The sequence below is a fragment of the Carassius gibelio genome, chromosome A5 (assembly GCF_023724105.1).
Source record: "Carassius gibelio isolate Cgi1373 ecotype wild population from Czech Republic chromosome A5, carGib1.2-hapl.c, whole genome shotgun sequence".
Classification (NCBI taxonomy): domain Eukaryota; kingdom Metazoa; phylum Chordata; class Actinopteri; order Cypriniformes; family Cyprinidae; genus Carassius; species Carassius gibelio.
Window position 1 is genome coordinate 15,037,832 of NC_068375.1, and position 19,405 is coordinate 15,057,236.

Here is a 19,405-nt window from a genome sequence, read left to right on the forward strand (position 1 = left end):
CGAGATGGTCTGTTTGACCTCTGAGGTTGTTGCTCATTAGTGACGTTGTTCAGATTTTTTATGTTTACTACAAAGAGACAAGAAAACTAATTTATAACTTATAGTTTCCTTTTGTCCAGAATTGAGAACTAAGTGCAAATTCATGAGATCTGAATAAACTGTCTGATGGTGTTTGGTCACCCAAAGTGAATTTACAATTCTTCCTAGTTGGCAAAGAGGTTGCAAATCTGCTGCTGGTTCATTCAAGCAGCTAAAGGGAACAAAAAAGCAGGATTGCGACAGCAATTGATTAATGACCACACAAAAGACCCTTAATTCTTGTGCAAGACAATCTCTTCTTCACTCTAAATGTATCTGTGCTTGGCTGCACTTATGCTTAAATGACTATGAAAACTTTCTATTTTTAGCCTTTGGAAGGGGAAAGGGAAAGAAAATAAACAAAGAAAGAGACAGAAAGCAAAAGATAGATGGTTTTGGGCTGAGAATGTAAACATTGAGCTAATTATGCACTTGCAAAAACAGGTTAATTGTTTAAAAGCAGAGGCAACAATAAAGACTTGAGAAAAACAGGATCCAGGGTCTTTGATATAAAAAAAGCAGTACTTCAGCTTTGTGTAGGAGATCAGACTGTAGGAGATACACAGAGTCATCTGTCCATCCTTCATTTCGAAAACCAAAAGTCAAGGCCTATATTGTCCAACTCCCACTAAGCAGAGGCTCATATTGGTACATGGTGTCAAAAATGGGAATACTTTATTCAAAGAAAGTATATTCAACATCACAATGAATGGGGTTTTGGTTTCTACAGTATAGTGCCAGTAATGAATTCACTCTAATGTGAGTTGATTTAGTGCACAAACATCACTCAGATAAAGAGCTCAGTGTTTACTGAGCTGCAATGTGAGGGAAGCTAATATAGTCATCTAAGAATTACGTTGTTTTGTTAAACATTACAGCATGGGCTGAGTTCAAAAAGAGAAGCCATTGAAAGCCAAAACCAATAATTCAGACTGCAATAATGCAGCCATTAACAGCAATTGTGTTTCCTCTTAGCATAAAGCAACATTACCATTTTCAAAGCATTTTACAAAAAAAAAAAAAAAAACTTTTTAAAACTAAAATATTACCTTTTTTTTATTATTAACTTGGTCCATTGAAAACACAGCCTCTTCAGTCAGAGATGTCCTGCACTACTGATTATTTAACACCAAAGTAACACCACTGCAGGTTTCAATGCACTATGTGGATAACACATGTTGGTATTTGGGGATCAAGTTTAGAATTATAGAAGTAAATCACATGACTGGACAGCCTCCAGTGTGACCTGCCAAGAAATGATGGCGTGCAGTGCATCAGGAAATGAACCTGGAGTAATTAATGGCAGAGGTTGACAGAGAGGCAAAAGTAGGCAAAATACTGGGCAGTCAGCTGTCATTGCATAAGCTATTAGAAGTTACCTGACCAAGTCACATGTATTTGTGAGATGAGCAAAAATCTCATTTTAAATTGCTAATAAAAAAGCTTTGGCATACTCTGGGATTTCAGGAATTCGCAAAAATTTTTGACAGCCAAACTCTTTTGATCTAGAATATCTACTTGAAGTATCCCATGAGAAGTTAATAGTCCCATAATCTAATTTAAAACAACTTCAAACTGTAATTTTTTCATCATCTTCCACCACCCTCTTAAAGAGACCTTACCCCTCCACCCATACGAGAGGAGGTTTTAATAAGGCCTGACTAACGTTTTCCAGTCAAGTGTACTGCATGTATGAGTAACAGCTTAAACAGGATTCCTGGTTCTCTTCCACATCTTCCTGTTGTCCAGCTAGTGAACAAGATGAGCACATTGTAGCTGGTTGTAAACATGTAGATGTAGCCGGACAGCCCTGCTGACATTCTATTCCACTCCACATCCTGCATGCGAGGGAAAACAGAATCAATGACTTTCCATTTGCGTCAGAATGGTGACACACTTTTCTCAGCCTAAATGGTAAGAGTGACCGTGGTAAAGGTATAGCTAAAGTTGTTAACAGAAAGTTAAGTGGAAGGAAAAAGTATTGAATAAATAGATGCACAACCAAGAGAGAACCATAGCCTTTTCAGGATTTTCAAGCAAAATCGATTCAAGAATTTGAGTGAACTTCACAAGGAATGGACTGAGGCTGGTGTCAAGGCATCAAGAGCCACTACACACAGATGTATCAAGGAATTTGCTGAACCACAGGCAACGTCAGAGGCGTCTTACCTGGGTTAAGGAGAAGAACTGGACTGTTGAGAGCAAGTTTTGTATGTCATTTGGAAACCAAGGTCCTAGAATCTGAAGGAAGGGTGGAGAAGCTCATAGCCCAAATTGCTTGAAGTCCAGAGTTAAGTTTCCACAGTCTGTGATGATTTGAGGTGCAATGTCATCTGCTGGTTTTGGTCCATTGTGTTTTTTAAAAACCAAAGCCACTGCTTCCGTTTAACTAAAATTTTGGAGCACTTCATGCTTTCTTCTGCTGACCAGCTTTTTGAAGATGCTGATTTCATTTTCCAGCAGGATTTGACACCTGCCCACACTGCTAAAAGCACCAAAAGTTGGTTAAATGACCATGGTGTTGGTGTGCTTGACTGGCCAGTAAACTCCCAAGACCTGAATCTAGGGGGCATTGTCAAGAGAAAAATTAGAAAAAAAGAGACCAAAAAATGCAGATGAGCTGAAGGCCACTGTCAAAGAAATCTGGGCTTCCAGACCACCTCAGCAGTGCCTCAAACTGATCACCTCCATGCCACACCGAATTGAGGCAGTAATTTAAGCAAAAGAAGCCCCTACCAAGTATTGAGTACATGTACAGTACATTAACATTTTCCAGAAGGCCAACAATTGACTAAGAATGTTTTTTTTAATTGGTCTAATGAAGTATTCTAATTTGTTGAGATAGTGAACTGGTAGGTTCTTGTTAAATGTGAGCAAAAACCATCACAATTAATAGAACCAATGACTTAAACTACTTCAGTCTGTGTGCACTGAATTTATTTAATACACGAGCTTCACAATTTGAGTTGAATTACTGGAATAAATGAACTTTTCCATGACATTCTAATTTATTGAGATGCACCTGTACATATTTCAAGATGTCAAACAATGTGTTGAAGGGGAAGTGTGTCATGTTTTGTGCCACAAAAAACTACTTGTCTTGTCAAAGCAGGAAATTACAGCATGAAAGTGTCAATTTTACATGGTTAGGCCTAGAGCCACAGTATGTACAGTAAGTACATTTACATTACATTTACATTCAGTCATTTAGCAGACGCTTTTATCCAAAGTGACTTACAAATGGGGACAATGGAAGCAATCAAAAAAAAACAAAAGAGATATAGAAGTGCTATAACTAGTCTCAGTTAGCTTAATGCATTACACGTAGCAAGCACTTTTAAATAATATAAAAAATAAAAATAAAAAAGATAGAATACAAAAACATTAGAAAGGTAGTTAGATTTTTTTTTTTTTAAGAACTGAATTAGAATAGTGAGTGCTAAAGTTAGAGGGTCAAATAAAGATGTGTTTTTAAAGAAAGAGATGTGTTTTAAGCCAATTCTTGAAGATGGCTAAGGACTCAGCTGCTCGGATTCAGTTGGGCAGGTCATTTCACCTGGAGGAAACATTTAGTACTGTTAACATTTAGTAAAATTAAGTAATGTTTTGTTTTTTTAAATTAAACAGTTTAACTTTTTCACAAAATTTGCATGTGTTTTGTGTATCATATTTGATCTATTAGACTTGTATGGCTCATATAGAATGATACAGGAGAATATGGAGTTAAATCTTGTAATTTATATCAATTAGACATTTACAGCATAGCGGACTTTTTAAATAACACACTAAAAAACACATTATTGTGTTGTAAAATACAACACAATAATGATTGAGAGATAAATAAAGATTCCTCAAAAGTCTGGCATTTTAACATGAATTAAAAAAAAAAAAAAGGTTTGATCAAGTTGATAATTTAAATGCCTTAGAATGTGCAATTCAAATACGATAAAGTAGGGTTTATAGATAAGGTATAGATAAATGTGTATAAGTTTGATTGTATAACTTCAGAGCAGGGTCTGCGATTTGGCTCTAGAGATGAATAAAGTGAAAATGAAAAGAAAGTGACGTGACATTCAGCCAAGTATGGTGACCCATACTCAGAAAACGTGCTCTGCATTTAACCCATCCGAAGTGCGCACACACACAGAGCAGTGAACACACACACACACTGTGAACACACACCCGGAGCAGTGGGCAGCCATTTATGCTGTGGTGCCCGGGGAGCAGTTGGGGGTTCGATGCCTTGCTCAAGGGCACCTCAGTCATGGTATTGAAGGTGGAGAGAGAACTGTACATGCACTCCCCCCACCCACAATTCCTGCCGGCCCGGGACTCGATTCAGAGTCCGACACTCTTAACCATTAGGCCACGACTTCCCCCCTAAAGTGTATGTATTGTATCTATATATGAGGATTGCTGTGGTTGATTAATATGCATTCATCAACACACTATGTGGTTTTTGGTTACTTTTCATGATTAAAATGTGACTATGCAAATATTTTAACCGTACTGGTTGACAATAACAAAAACAACTGAGCAAAAGTATTTGAAATCCTCAAAATAGCCTTAATATGTATTGCACCAGCATAGACTTAACGTTCTTTCTTCTGTTCTTGTTGGAAAAACTTCTTACTTTCTGGTCTGCTGTACTGCATACCAATCTTCTGTGCAATCTACTAATGGACTTTAAGTGCTTTCTCATTCATGAACCAACTGCATTTCAAGCCGTCAACTCGAATACTGAGTCAGCTGTTTGATTCTACTTGGAACGGTGCCTCATTCATGTCATTTGACGGTATGTTGTCTATATTTACTGCACTGGATGACCTCCTGCTCTGGTTATCTTAGCCATATGGTAGAAATTAGCCAACAGCTAAAACCTGAAGGGGCTATATTAAATCTGGCCAATTACAGAGACATGTTTATCATGTAGCTTAGAATGCCACTCATGACCAGAAATCCACTGACCTACCGCTCACCTTTCTTCACACTCAAATGATGTATGGACACTGAGCAGAGCTGTCTCTATAAAGTCATTTGATAGCACTAGGTTCATACATGCATGTTCTCGATTCAAAACCAATAAAAACTCACCAACTTATTCTGGGAAAGAAAAAAAAACAAGAAAGATATAGCTCTGGAATAAGGTTTCTTCGATGACAAATAGTCCAAATAATCACAGAGCCTTTTCACTAGATTTTCTTTTCATTTCTGTTTTCAAATATCACTGCAGCAAACCAAGGGAAGTCCTTGGAACCTTGCCCTGAGAATGAGAGGAAAATACCAACTAAGCAGCTTCAATGGGTGCGTCAAGCTTTCCTTTGTCTGTTTACTGGGAAAGCTTTTTAACAGCACAACTTTGGTATTTCATGACAGGAGAAAAATCATTTTTGTAATGGACAAATAATTGCAAAGCAACCCTCTTAACTGTTAGTAAATCACTCGCATAACTAAATCGTACTCTGGGCGACTAAATAATGTCTATCGTTAGCCACTGGCTAATAAATTCTTAAATGTTACTCACCAGTGTGTGCATGTTAGAGGCTAATTACAAGTTTAGCACAGATATATTTTCTCTGAGTGCTTCCGAGTTTCACTCTCCGTCAAGCAATCTGTGCTATTTTTCAATTCAGGTCAATGGATGGGCAGGCACACCTGTATTTGACGAACTGTAAACTCTAGTGTGAAGATGCACGTCTCGCTATCACTTTGCTGATAGCGCTGTTTCTCACACATGCAAAGAAAAAGAGAGAGCAAGTGTCTTACATACCACACAAAATGTAAACAATATTCATTTAGAATTATTCAGCTTTTAAGAACAAGCCAAAGATATGTCAGTTTCTCCAATAATAGGCAGAATAATCATTACTATTATCTATGACCGACAATATCTTAAGCAATACCACTTGTCCTAAGTTGAATTAAAATGAAAAAATATGCATTCATACATGGCTAACAGGTTTTAGTTCTAATCACTAGTTCTATCATTAAATAATGCTTAATTATCATAATATCATAATATAATTCTTGATTGACTGAAGTTATGAGTGTGCATTCAGATATTTAAGAAGCTGTACCATCTTATCTGTGTGTGATTGTGTGTGTGTGTGTGTGTAAAATAGTATATCAGTCTGCCGACTAAACTAAAAAATGTACTAGCCAATGGCGATTATATTGCCAAGGTGTGTGTAGAGGATTGCAAAGGTATGCTTATCTATCTATAGGTCTGCAAGTAAAGTATTTTATGAGTATTTGCTTATATCTTGGTAATCCTATCCTCTTTTTGCAAACATATTAATTGATACTGTATCTCTTTATGATCCAGCAGCAAAAAATTGTGCTGGGATACAACACCCATAGACTAACAGGATAGAGAAGTAATTCAAACATGACACACCTGAGCTGACAAACATACAGTGTGGACAAGACAGCATGTTTACTACAGTCAAAATTTTTTGTTTTGTTTTCATTTCAGCAACAGAAAAAGAAACACTACAAAGAAAGAGACAATGCTTTGTTAAGGTCTCTCAGTGTGTCCATGCTGAACAGGCAGATGTTTTGTCTGTGTGATACTGGTTCAGCTCACATTGTTTCACAGCTATCTAAATGATGCTGCTCATTTAACACCAGTACAATATATGAAAGAAAGAACAAAACCGTCCTTCAATTGTCTCTTTCTCTCAATTGTCTCTGTTCTCCTTTGGGCATTGAAACCCAGCAGGCAGTGTTTTTGATGTAACACATACACATGCACATCTCATAAAGGCAAGTCATTTGTCTCTTCCAGTGAACTCACTTGTGTGCAAGAGATTGTTCTCGCAACAATTCTTTTGCTGATGTTTGGAACCAGCTCTGCCATTCTTTCAATGTTTATTTACTCATTACTGATTTTGTGTGATTATTAGTAAAATTCAGAAATGCTGATTTGCTGCACAAAAAGCATTAATTATTTTTGATCAATGTTTTAAGTTCAATTTTGCAACAATTTGAAAGTCTTTACTGACACTTTTGAGCAATCTAATGCATCATTGCTTTACAGTATTAATTTATTTTACAAATATGTTATTGACCCCAAACATTTTGATCCGTTAATTCCATTATACAGATTTTTTTCTACCACATGTAAAAGCTTGTGGTACAACTTTCATTGTGCAATTTAAATTAAATATTTTTTTTGTCTGCCACAATAATGTAATATATTTTATTTTGTCTTTCAATTATCTTTTCTCATCGCACTGATATATGAGCAACATACTGATATTAAGTTCATTATTCAGAACATAACTGATCTGATTAGAATCTACAATTGACTGACAGCTCCTTTTGGCTGCAGCAGGGAAGTGTCTCTTTTAACCGTGAGAACTTGCTGATGAGAGCGAGGGCAGAGCTGTGCCCTTGAGCACAACAGCAGGTCACCTCCCTTTCACAGGTGAAGCACTTTGCATAATCTCCTCATTAATTATACCCCTGTGCACACAGGACACAGCAACTCATGCAGTGAATATCTATCAGACAGCAGAACAAAACTTTGAGTTCTGAATGACAATATCCTCTGTTAAATTAACCTGTCCATGGGGAGAAAGATCTTGAATTATCTTGAAATAACTCACATGCTCATGCAAAACTTTCTGCCTGCGGTTGCTAGGGTGTTGAGGGTGATTGCTAAGTTGTTACTTGCCAGAAGAGACAAAATGCCCACCCCCAAGTTTATATAAGTGATTTTCAACCTGTAGGCACATGGCAAAGCAAAGGGGCCACCAATTATTATTAATAAAAGTAATAATTTTAATATATGTTATGAACATGGTCACTGAAAAGAACAAATACAGATGTTTCTTCATTTACAATTAAGGATGAATCTTCAGCAGTGCCTGACATCGAAAGGCAAAATCTATTTGTTTCATGGTGTTTGCAGATTTCTGCTCGTCCCGACCCTGTCCTGGCTGTTGCCTCTGATAGATGACCACTGACGGTGTATCTTCTCCTGAACTCTGCCTGTTTTTTCCTGATTACTGCCAGCCAGAGACTCTTGAGGCTCTGTCAGGCCCAGTTCAAACGAAAACAAGAGCACTGATTTAGCAAAGTAAGAGTGCATATTTGTGTTTGCACTCCAGAATGCGTCAAAGGTTTCTATTTACAATGTGTTACTGCAATGTTGAGCAATGTAGCCAATTAATGAATGCAATGGCCCATCAAAGGTATTTAAGTCAGAATCCACTCACCGCTCAAAATGCCAGTGATGAGTTCTGCACATCAGTGGTGGCTCGTGGGTTTTAAAATAGAGGAGGCACACTAATTGTATTGGTCTGGGGATCCCTGCCGACTATTATAATTATTACTATTTAATCACAAAAAATTTTTTGGTTGCTTGGTAGTCAGAACGCATAAAGAAATTGAAACACTTACAGCAAGATAATATAACTTCACTTACCTGGCCTATCACTTGAGGCAAGCAAACATCCATCCCTTCTTAAAAGTCTGTATTAAAAGAGAGCTGCCTGTTGTGCTATTTAATTAACCCGGCCACTGTAGCCTATATACAGTTTAGGCGTATTCTCCCTTTTTTTTATTTGTATATATACTGTTTGAATGACGCTTGGTTAATCTGTTGGTAATCAAATATTCACTATCGCTTCTCATAAGTACTTGGTACATTATCAGCGCAGCAGGAAACATTCAAACTAGGGCTAGTAATTTAACGGGTTAATTAGATTAATTATTTATGGAGAAAAAAAAAAAGTGTTAAAATTATTAACACATTTAACGCACTTGCCCCACCCCAGACCTATGTGGATCATCTGCCATTTCTACAGTCGACTGATGACTAACATGAGGCAGGGCAACAACTTACTGCATGATGGAGCCTAGAAAATATCCCTAAAATCCAAGATATGTAGCAAAACGGCAGTTTGAGATTGTGTCTCATATTTACATCACATAGTTAAGTAATATCACATGAGCTGTAGGTGCAATATCACATGGCTGCAAACACTCATCTTATACAACAGTTCATTAAGAAGTTAATATTGTGTTATTTTAGACACAATGTTGTTTGTCTCAATTTTGCAAACCAGAAGATAAAGACAAAGCAGAACTGTTAATCTTCGAGCAACCCACAATGGCATTTCATGTCTTAATCCACATTTTGAATGAATTAGGTCAACCATTGGCATATGCATTGGCTTTGAAGTGGCGCTGCAAAGAGCCAATCGTTGTATGACATCAAAGTAAAGCGAGAGCGATTCAAAAGCACAAGGAGTCATCTGCTCTCTAGAGCTCTTACAGTACTTTGATGTCACACACCGAACGGTCTGATGGTGATTAGGGCTGTCACTTTTAGTTCGAAAATCGATTGCACAAACGATCGGACCAACCAAAAAAAAGTTTCGAAAAATAAAAATAAGTAATTGATTTTAACCAAATATGTACACTATTAATTTTAAAATAATGAATTAAAAAACATAGATGTAACAAAACTCACAAACAAGCAAAAAAAGAAAATAAAGAATTCCAAAAGTGCAGTATTCCTATCCAAAGCTAGACAGAAAATACCAGCAATTTATGCGCCTATAAGACCCAGTGACTAGAGTCCTGAACGGGTTCGTGTACCCGCATGCGTGACACAAAAAATATTTAACTTTTAGGTAGCAAAATATTTTTTAGTAATTCTGTCAATTAGGTTATTACAACATTGTCTGCTATATATTTGCTTCTTATTTATTAAATAATGTAAATTAAAATTAAGATAAAATGTATAAAAAACGAATATCTTTTAAAAAGAGTTTTCCACAAATAACTTCTGTATGACCTGGCAATAAAATTTGAAAAAAAGTGTGTCTAATGTGATTGGCTTAACTGATTTGATTTCGGGTGCAGGTCGGGTGTTGGTTCTATTTTAAGCGTGTCGGGTCGGATGCGGATTTTAATTAGTGCTGCTGTCGAAAAAACGCGAATTTGCCTTATTCACTTATCAAATTACAGGAGATTCTGGGTTATGAAAAGGACCATTGCAAGCTGACAGCGACCAGCTTTTGTGGTGGAAAATTGGCAGTAATACCCCCACCTTGCGGAGCTGTACCTGAGTGTCCCTGGGACATCAGTGCAGTCGGAGCGCGTCTTCTCAACAGCTGGACATATGGTGAATAAAAAACGCTCTGCTCTGGACCCCGAAAATGTTGATCGACTTGTTTTCCTGTCCAATAAATTTGTAATGGCCCTAGTCTTTTTGCGCATTTCATTATGCCTGCCTATCCAAAGTGTCGGTTACGTTCAATAAAAAAACACACATGGCCCGTTCTCAAGTCCATTTAAAGTTTCATTTTTTGAACAGTTGTTTTAAATGGATTGAATCATTATTTAAAATAATCTTGGAGATTTTTGAATTGCCTAAATCATAAATGCAGCTGGGTTGAAGCCTGCAGTGATGTTTTTCTTTTGTTATGGCAGCCCTCTGCATATATATTTTTTCGAGAATGTTGCACGCCTGTTGCTGTTTGTTATTCTGCATGAAACTTCATGGCAATAAATAAGAAATATTGCTGACTTGTTCATTTCCAGCGCTCTTTTTACGTTCGTCCGTTATTTGACATTGAAAAAGGAAAGGTCTTTTTTTTTTAGACATGGAAAATAAATTTTACAATCGATTCAATGAACACTTATGTCTTAAAAATCGAAAATGATTTTTTTCACAAAATGGACAGCCCTAATGGTGATGATCCACTTTAAGTAGAACAAGCCTAATGATTCAATGAACCATTCATAAAGAACCATTTACTTCACTCCTGAATGAATCAGCCATTTGAACAAATCAAATGAATGAATAAATTACTCGATGACTTAATCATTAAGACATTTACCATCACCTACTGGCAGTTTTAGTTTATTATTTAGAGTATCATTTCATTAAAGAAATAATGTCATATTTTCATATTAATAATAATAAAATTAAGAAAATCAATTATTAAAGTTATAGTTCACCCAACCAAACCAAAAATTACTTAAATGGTCCAAAAGAATAGGCTATATGTAATCAATTTTATCAAACAAAATATTTCTTTTTCAAAAGAATTTAATGTTTGTTTTTAAGTCTCTAAATGGGTTGGCACCTCAGTACATTTCAGAGCTCCTGCACATTTACACCCAGTCAAGGTCACTGAGGTCTGGTGATCAGCTGCGGCTGAATGTGGAATTGTGGAATGATTTTTTTCACTTCAAAATTTTGGGCAAGCAGTGCCTCCCATGCCTCCCCCGATGAGCCACCACTGCTGCACACTTTTAAATTCAAATAACAAGATGTGTTTTTATATACAAGTACCATGTTTACTGCTAGACATATGAACCATCAATAATGTACTGTACACTGTAGCTGTTCTCTTTGTAATGGATAGAGACTTTTCAGAAGTCTAGAAATCCAGACTGTAATTCATTTTCCTTTGTTCGTTTCCAAAACAACTAACACTGCTGACAAGTAGATATTGCACATTTAATGACTGACGAGCTGGACGAAGAAAACAAACAGAGCTGTTGTTTTAATGACCAGCACTATTGTTACTATTGCTATCACCAAATGCTCATTCAATACAATCAAACCCTCTCTCTATCATTTCCCTTCAACAAAACACTTGGCATCTAAGTTCAGTATTACACAGACCATAAAACATGTGGACAATGTGAAACTAGTCAACCATGATGTGTTGGAACTTTCTTCAAACCTTTTTTGAACATGCAACTGCGTTCTTTTCCTCCAGTTTCTCACTATTTTTCTCACACACCCTGATGGACATACAGAGTACAGGCTGGAGCTTTTCTTTTCAGAACTGATCTGAAAATAGCCTCACTGTTGAGCCATATTTGAATGAAAGGGTCATCTGAACGGCTGCCTAGCACAGGCACCAGTTCATTCTCCAGCTGACTGTAAATAACATCCTGTTGCTTCCAACGTTGCTGCCATTTAACATCTGATTCGTAAACTTGGATAAACACAAATGGAATAAAGTTTAAAAGTCATGTCTGATTTCTGTTCAAAGAAACTAATTTCATGGATTTTTGGGATAGTTTTTGATTTCCTACCTCTGTATATCTCAGCTGTAGAAGAAGGGAATGTGTGGAAAGACAAAATGAGCTTCCCCTTCCAATGAACCACCTCATTCTCACAACATGAAGCCAAACACCAGCTCTGACTCAGAGACTGTAACCTTAGCTGACTTTAAACAAGTATTTCTGTTGTGAAGATTATAAGGTTTGGAGTCTCTTCTGTATCACTGGATACAGGAGTTGAGGGTAATTCAAAATGGAAATGAATCTATGAAAAGACAAAAAAAAAAAAAAAATTATACTTTTGGATATAATACGTTATTTCAAGCATTCTGATCCATTTTAGATGTAGTCATTACACAGAACTGACACACTTAACTACTGTGGGTATAGAAAAGAACCCCCCCCCTTACAATAATATCTTTTTGTTGCTTTGCAGACTGAAATGAAGACAGACACATTTTTTGTTAAACACTGAGTTGGAAAAAGGATCTCCCTCTTGTGTCAGTATTTTGTTAAACCACCTTTTGCTTTCATTGCAACCTTTAGTCTGTTGGGATATAGTCTCATGATCAGGTGTCATGCCCACGGACCGTTGGCTAAACGTCTGATGCATAAGTGTATGGAATCTTTAAAATACGTGCGAGAGTTTTACACACCAGTCTGTTATTGTTGCAACATTTCCTCACCCCAAAATGTGACGATGAACGAAACGAACTGTGATTGGTTGTTTGATATGTCGGTCAAACGTCCTCATGGGTGGGCCTTGGCCAATGAAAGTTGCCATGAATTCCAGACCTTCAGCCGCCAGTGTGGATACGTCTCTACTAACTTTGCAATATTTGCCCACTCTTCTTTGCGGAGCAGCTCAATTTCAGTTCAATTTGATGGTGACTGTGGACTGCAGTCTTCAAGTCATTCCACAGATTTTCAGTGGGCTTTGACTGTGCAAGGATATTCACCCTTTTCTCCTTCAACCACTGTGTGCTCAGTTGTGTGCTTTGGGTCACTGTCATGTTGCAAGGTAAACCTTCTTCCCATTGACAACTCTCTGGTAGAGATCTCAAGAATTTGATCCTGACAAGTGCTCAAGTCCCTGCTGCAAAGAAACAGCCCATAACAGGATGTCATCACCTCCATGCTTTACTGGAGGAATGGTGTTATTTCAATGGTGAACTGTCTTGGATTTCCACCAGACTAATCATCAAATCTTCAAAGTGTGTTTTGGCCAAGTTCAGTCATGACTGCATGTGGCCTTTTTTGAGGAATGGCTTTTTTACTTGCATCCCTTCCATATAAGCCACATTTGTGAAGAATGTATGATATTGTTTTCACATGCCCGCAATGACCACTCTTTGTCAAATTTCTGCAATTGCTTCAGAGTTTCTGTAGACCTCTTGGTTGTCTTTCTGACCAGTTTCCTTTTGGCTCTTTCATCCATTTTAGAGCAAAGTCCTGATCCAGGGAGGGTCTGTTTTGTGCCAAATACTTTTCACTTCTTAATTCACTTCACTGTTCTTTTAGGCATTGATAAAGCCTTTGAATTTTTTTTGTATCCATCTCCTGACTTGTGCCTGCCCACAACTTTCTCCCGGAGATCTTTTGACAGTGCCTTGCTACCCATAGTTGATTGTTTGCTTCAGTTGCACTACCAAGGACTGAAATGCTCCAGGAAAGCTTTTTCATGCGGATAAATTAAATTGAGAACAGCTGATCACAGTTGATAGTCAAATGGCTTTGTATGCTTTTGAGAGGGTTTACAAGTCATTTTAGGGGTGAGGGGTTGATCAGTCATTCTGTTTTTTATATATATATATTTTTGACATGCTGGTTATATTTTCACTTGGATGTTGTAAGTTGCACTAAATAAATACAGCTGGATAAAATAAAAACTCTGGCTGTCTTCATTTCAGGCTGCAAAGCAACAAAATGTGATTATTTTAAAGGGTGGTGACTCTTTACTATAACCGACTGTACTGTATAGCAAGGAAATGCCAATTCAAAGGTGGATTCACATAATCATGTTCCACTGCATTGTCGGTAGGTTGTCATATAAGCAAAAGTGCTTAATGCTGCACAAGTTATCTAGATATTGGGGTGTGAACAAAAATAATTTCTGCTTTAATTAAATGGAATGTAACATCTAAGTTCTAAAAGGATTTCCCCAAGGATATCTACACTCCTCTACAGTTCAGCAAACAGAATATACAGTATTTAAACTTTATAGATGGTAAATGCATTAACAGTTTATCAGAGTCTTACTCTAGCCAACCACAAACATATTTCACTTTAAGTGGTCAAAACACTGTGCTCTGAATTAATGATTTCATACAGATCTAAAGTTCAGCCAAAAAATAAGAGCTGGTAGCCATATATTTAGCCAGACGTGTTCCAACATACTGTAATTGCTTTACTTATGTAGTAATGAATATTGCATTTACTATTCACTAACTCATTAAAAATTAATACATTTGTTACTGCATTGCATGTTTACATCCATAATACACTCACAACTGAAGGTCTAATCATTTTAAAATGTTGAAATCTTCCAGATGTGAGGCATCCAAGTGTTATCTTTATAGCAAAATTTCTATTAGGGTGGTCTTCATGAGGGGGAGGCATCCGCCTATGATAGAGGGGAGTTTGCACTCTGATCCTTGTGGAAACTCGTTCTTATGACTGACTGAGCTGCCTGACATGAAGTTAGTGACAACAGATCTGCAGCGCAGACTCATGGAGTCCAGCTGTTTCAAAATAATGTTCAAATAACATTATTTATTCTATTCTGTAAGTTTTTTTTAAATGTTAATTCCTTTAAAGCCAGAATCATTTATCGGTCCAAGCCTTCTACATCATAAATTAATTGTTAAAAAATGTTTTACTTCTTTCAATGTGCGGGCAGCTTTACTAAAAATTATACTTGATAAAATCAAAGATCTGGATAGTGGAAGTAAAATGTCATCAGAATAAAACTCTTGATAAACATTCACAGCATTGCAACTGATAGTTGTTAATAGCATCTTTTCTTTCTCCAAAGGATGTCGAGATAAAGCTGTTGAGGTAGATACAGCCTAACCTCAGCTGAGAAGTGTTTTGTGTGTTCAGCATAAGAACCTACTGTTTCATCTCAATCGCACATACATAAACACACAGTATTTGGCAGCATTTTCCATCATAGATAAGGCTCCTGCAGTAGTAAACTGGCAGTCAGCCACGATCTCTGTGTGGTCACACACACACATCCAAGACTTCCATAAGTCTTACAAAGAAATCTACTTGTGGCTTAACAACGACAAACCTAAGGGAACTCAGTTTTAAAAAAACTCATTATTTTCACACATGTATCAAGCCCAGAATTCAATCACCAGCACAGTAGAAGATTACAATAACACCGTAATTGAACTGAATGTCAACATTCGTGAGTCACAGTTAACAAGTCAAGAACAGAGACAGCATAATATATGAAGTGATATGGAGAAAGAGAGACCCGGGAGACTGAGGATGTGCTGGAGGACAGTGAGATAAAGCAGTTGTTTTCCGTCTCTGCAGTTAAAGCTGGCTGAAATGAAGAAAACTTTGAAATGGAAATGCAATAGAAAGTTTATTCCCTGGGGTGGATTGTGGACATGTAACACACACACAGATAATCTCTTTTTCTACCACACTGACTTTGATCCGTATTGTACTGGATTGTAGAAAGTGGACGATAAAAGGATGATACTGTAGTTTAATGTGAGTGACATGTAGTTGAAAAAAGGGAACTGAAGCCCAGCCCTCACATTGATATGCAAGGCATCAGAGAAGAGATGAGCGTGTTAACATTTCATAAAAAAAAAAAAAAAAAAAATTATATTCTGTATTATGCCTCTATTATATTCTGGTCTCTAAATAGGGCTTCTATGCCTCCTTCAAAGTATTTTTTTTTATTTTATTGCCTGCAAGATGAAAATCTTCTGAACAAGCCACATGACTGATTTGAGGTATCATTCATGTTCGTAGCAAAAAAAAAACGTGTAGTGGGACAAGTCTAAGTATGCACAACAGTAAAATGATGCTTGCTATTTCTGAGATGCTCAGAGTTAGTTAGCCTTGACATGATATACACACACAGCCGTGATGAAGAGCAATGAGATCCAGACAAGTGTGGACAAAAGCTGCATTCATCATCCAACTTCCATTTACCCCCTACAGCTGCACGCTGATACTGGCCACAACTGTGAGTGAAACCGCAAAACAGCCAAAGAGAAAAACGAAAAGATGGATAACAGACAGAACAAACTAAATATCTAGAATAAAAAGAGATAATGTAGGAAATAACAAAAAGACATAGAGTGACTGTATTAGAGGGTTAAACAGAGTCCACACAAACATACAACCTCATCTGAGATGAATGACAATACAACAGATCCACAGCACAGTGATATGTAAGTCAGACCTGTGTCTGGAGCTTCTACCCGGGTTTCCTGGTTCCCCATGACTGCTACACGCTGCTCCACAGAAGACGCTAATCCATCAGAGCAGAGCTCCGACACACCTGACAGAGCACGCTTGCTTCACTGCTGCCCGTGCGTATGAGACAAAGACAATGACAGAGGTGTTTGTCCTCTCCTCTCGTCCTGCCGGTTGTGAATCAGCAGCCAGACAACATTCCTCCTGACTGTCAGTCTGTCCCAATGCTCTCTCAGCCTTCTTCTCATGCACTTGTTCGGTCTCTCCCTCTCAGCGTCATGCAGCAGGAGTGTATTCAGTGTGTTATTAGTTGTGTCTCTGTTTTGGGGGTGTGGCCTGCTTGTGTCATATATCGGCTCCTCCTCCAGCTGAAGCATGAAAATTAAAGCAAGCAACTCCCTCTTTTATCTTGCACTGTCTCTCCTTCGCTTTACCTCTGTCTTCAGAAATGAATAGTATGTTGGACTGAAGAAGAGGATCAGTCCGAAGGAAATGGAGGAGACGATGTACTATTCGTCTTTGCTTTTTCTTTTCTGACCTCATTCATCTGCTCTGTAGCAGAGGACACTGGGTAATACACTGAGACACACATAAGCTGAGCCACACCGTGTTTTTGTCATGGATTGCTGCATTATCACATTATAGGAGATTAGAGCTCTCTAGTTAGATTGATCCATTTTTTTCTGTTCTCAGTAGGAGGCATGAAAAATTAAATGTGTTATTTTCTTTAGCTCCTTCCCTCCCCCTCATTCTCTATTCATGTAAAATGCATACGAGTTAAATATTCATGTTAGGAAAAAACATGTCATCTTTGCCTGAACCTGTCTGTCGCAGGCTTGACTATAGACAGAATGCACATCACTTTTGCTCATTTCATCTCATTTTCATCTTTTTTTATTCTCAGCAGCAAATGATACGATCAGGATAAACATTTGCGTTAAAGCTGCTTTAAAAATCATTTGCGTTAAAGCGGATTAAAGCGGATTTAAAAATCATTCAATTCAGTTTTTGGGTTTGTCTCTCCTTTATGTTAATGACAGCAGTTCTTACGCTGAATGAACTCGACAAAGTTTTGATCAAACCTGTTGATCATGTTCTCCAGCATGATTTGAGATGATGAAGTTCTTTGTTTCAAGAATAACTGACTGCCTGCCCAGAAAGTCACTTGATCAATTTCACTTATTTAATTAGTGACCAGAAATATGACATGTGCAGTATATTAAATATTTAATATTATTTGGTGTAAATTCTTTATAATACTACTTTACTTTATTATCCCATATTTTTTGTTGTGGTTTAATGCTGTAAAATAAACCCAGATGACTGGCTTCCTGGTTATCCTGCTTCTTATGAAGCTATTTACCAAATCAATAAATAAACAGGCATGAAATATTGATTTGAGTTATTTTATTATTTGAGAAGCAAGAAACTGTAGTGTTATATGAGACACATTGAAGTGTGAATTATTAAAATTGTTAAAGGGAGTGTGAATAATTATATTACTATTTCGTATTGTTCGTTTTGTCAGTCTTTCGAATTTACTGAGGTTATATAAAGCCTCTCCACCCTTGGTAAATAGCCCCAGTTCTAATCTGCACACCTGTAACTCGCTGTAACAAACAGAGGCCGAACAAAGCCTCTGTAAACTACAGCTGAGCTGATCTGTGCCCACCCAGACCTCTCACGGCCTCACCTCACCAGAGACCAAGTGCTGTTAGACATGAAAGGAAGGTTCCAGGTTGACAGCTGCTTTTACTGTAAAATGATTTTATAGGCATTGCTAGGATCTCTGCTATCAGTTCATGCTGTTAATTTTAAATGACAATTTGCTACCTAAATTTCTCGAAGAAATAAAAAAGAACTTTTTGAACAGTAGTATTTTTACAGAATTTATTTGGTAGAAGGGTAACACTCTACCCACGCTCAAGAGAGATTAACATGGCAGCTCTGCCTAATTAACCATCAACGTCAGCTGAGCCAGACTGTGACTGTGATTGTGAACTCCTGTAAGCTGACGACGTGGAACAGGGTGACAATGCACTATTCACACATACTCTTAATCCACAACAATGAGTCATACACTTAATACGTCTCACAGTGTCATAAGCGCTATTACATCCAGACTAACTGCCCATGTAAGCACCCAGTCTCTATATGGCAACTGATGCAGCATCACAGAGCTTTGTCAGGTGTTGTGTACTGGAAACTGAATAAATGGGAGTGTTAATGAAATCGAATGACATGTGACCTTTAGCACATTGTTGTCCACTAACACATGCATTTTATTTATAGAAGAGAGACCAAGTGCTTCTCACTTCATTGCACTTTGGAAACCTAACAGCAAAGGAAAGCTTCATTTAAATATTGATGAGGTCCTATGGCTGGCTAAGGTTATGCGAGTTGTCACATAAGGTTCTTACTGCTTGCCTCAAACTGTATTTCCAACACACTCATAGCAATTCGTAACTAGGGTTGCAAAAGAGTGGAACATTTCCAGTAAATTTCCAAAAATCCCTGGAATAAAAAAGTAACATAAAATAAATAATAATAATAATAATCTGGAAAGTTTCCCAAATTTCTGTAATATTTCCCAAATTTACTGGAATTTACTTGTCCCCTAACTATTTTATATTTTGACAAATTGGTAGCTACTTCATCCGAATCTTACATCCTACTAAGGGTCAAGTTTTTATTTCCAAAACTCCAAAAGTAGTTACCTTGTCTCATGAGATCAGGCTGATATTTCAGAGTGTTTATAGTGTGCGTTTCATTTTCATGATTTCTGTTAACTACTTATTTTACTGCAATTAACTATTAAACATCCAGAAATATATATTACAATAAT

General features: G+C 37.2%; 1 protein-coding gene across 8 annotated transcripts in view; it reads right to left on the reverse strand.

Moving 5' to 3' along the window:
• Nucleotides 1-19,405, reverse strand: part of LOC127996387 (cytospin-B) — a 105,772-nt gene that overhangs the window by 51,801 nt on the left and 34,566 nt on the right. Inside the window, exon 1 of one of the 8 annotated variants that reach the window (XM_052591949.1) lies at nucleotides 16,547-17,147. The exons of the other annotated variants lie outside the window; for them this stretch is intronic. Within the exon in view, the coding sequence (XP_052447909.1) occupies nucleotides 16,547-16,586 (40 nt within the window). The 5' untranslated portion in view covers nucleotides 16,587-17,147. Of the gene's footprint in view, nucleotides 1-16,546; nucleotides 17,148-19,405 lie in introns of those variants that run through there. 8 annotated transcript variants of the gene reach the window in all.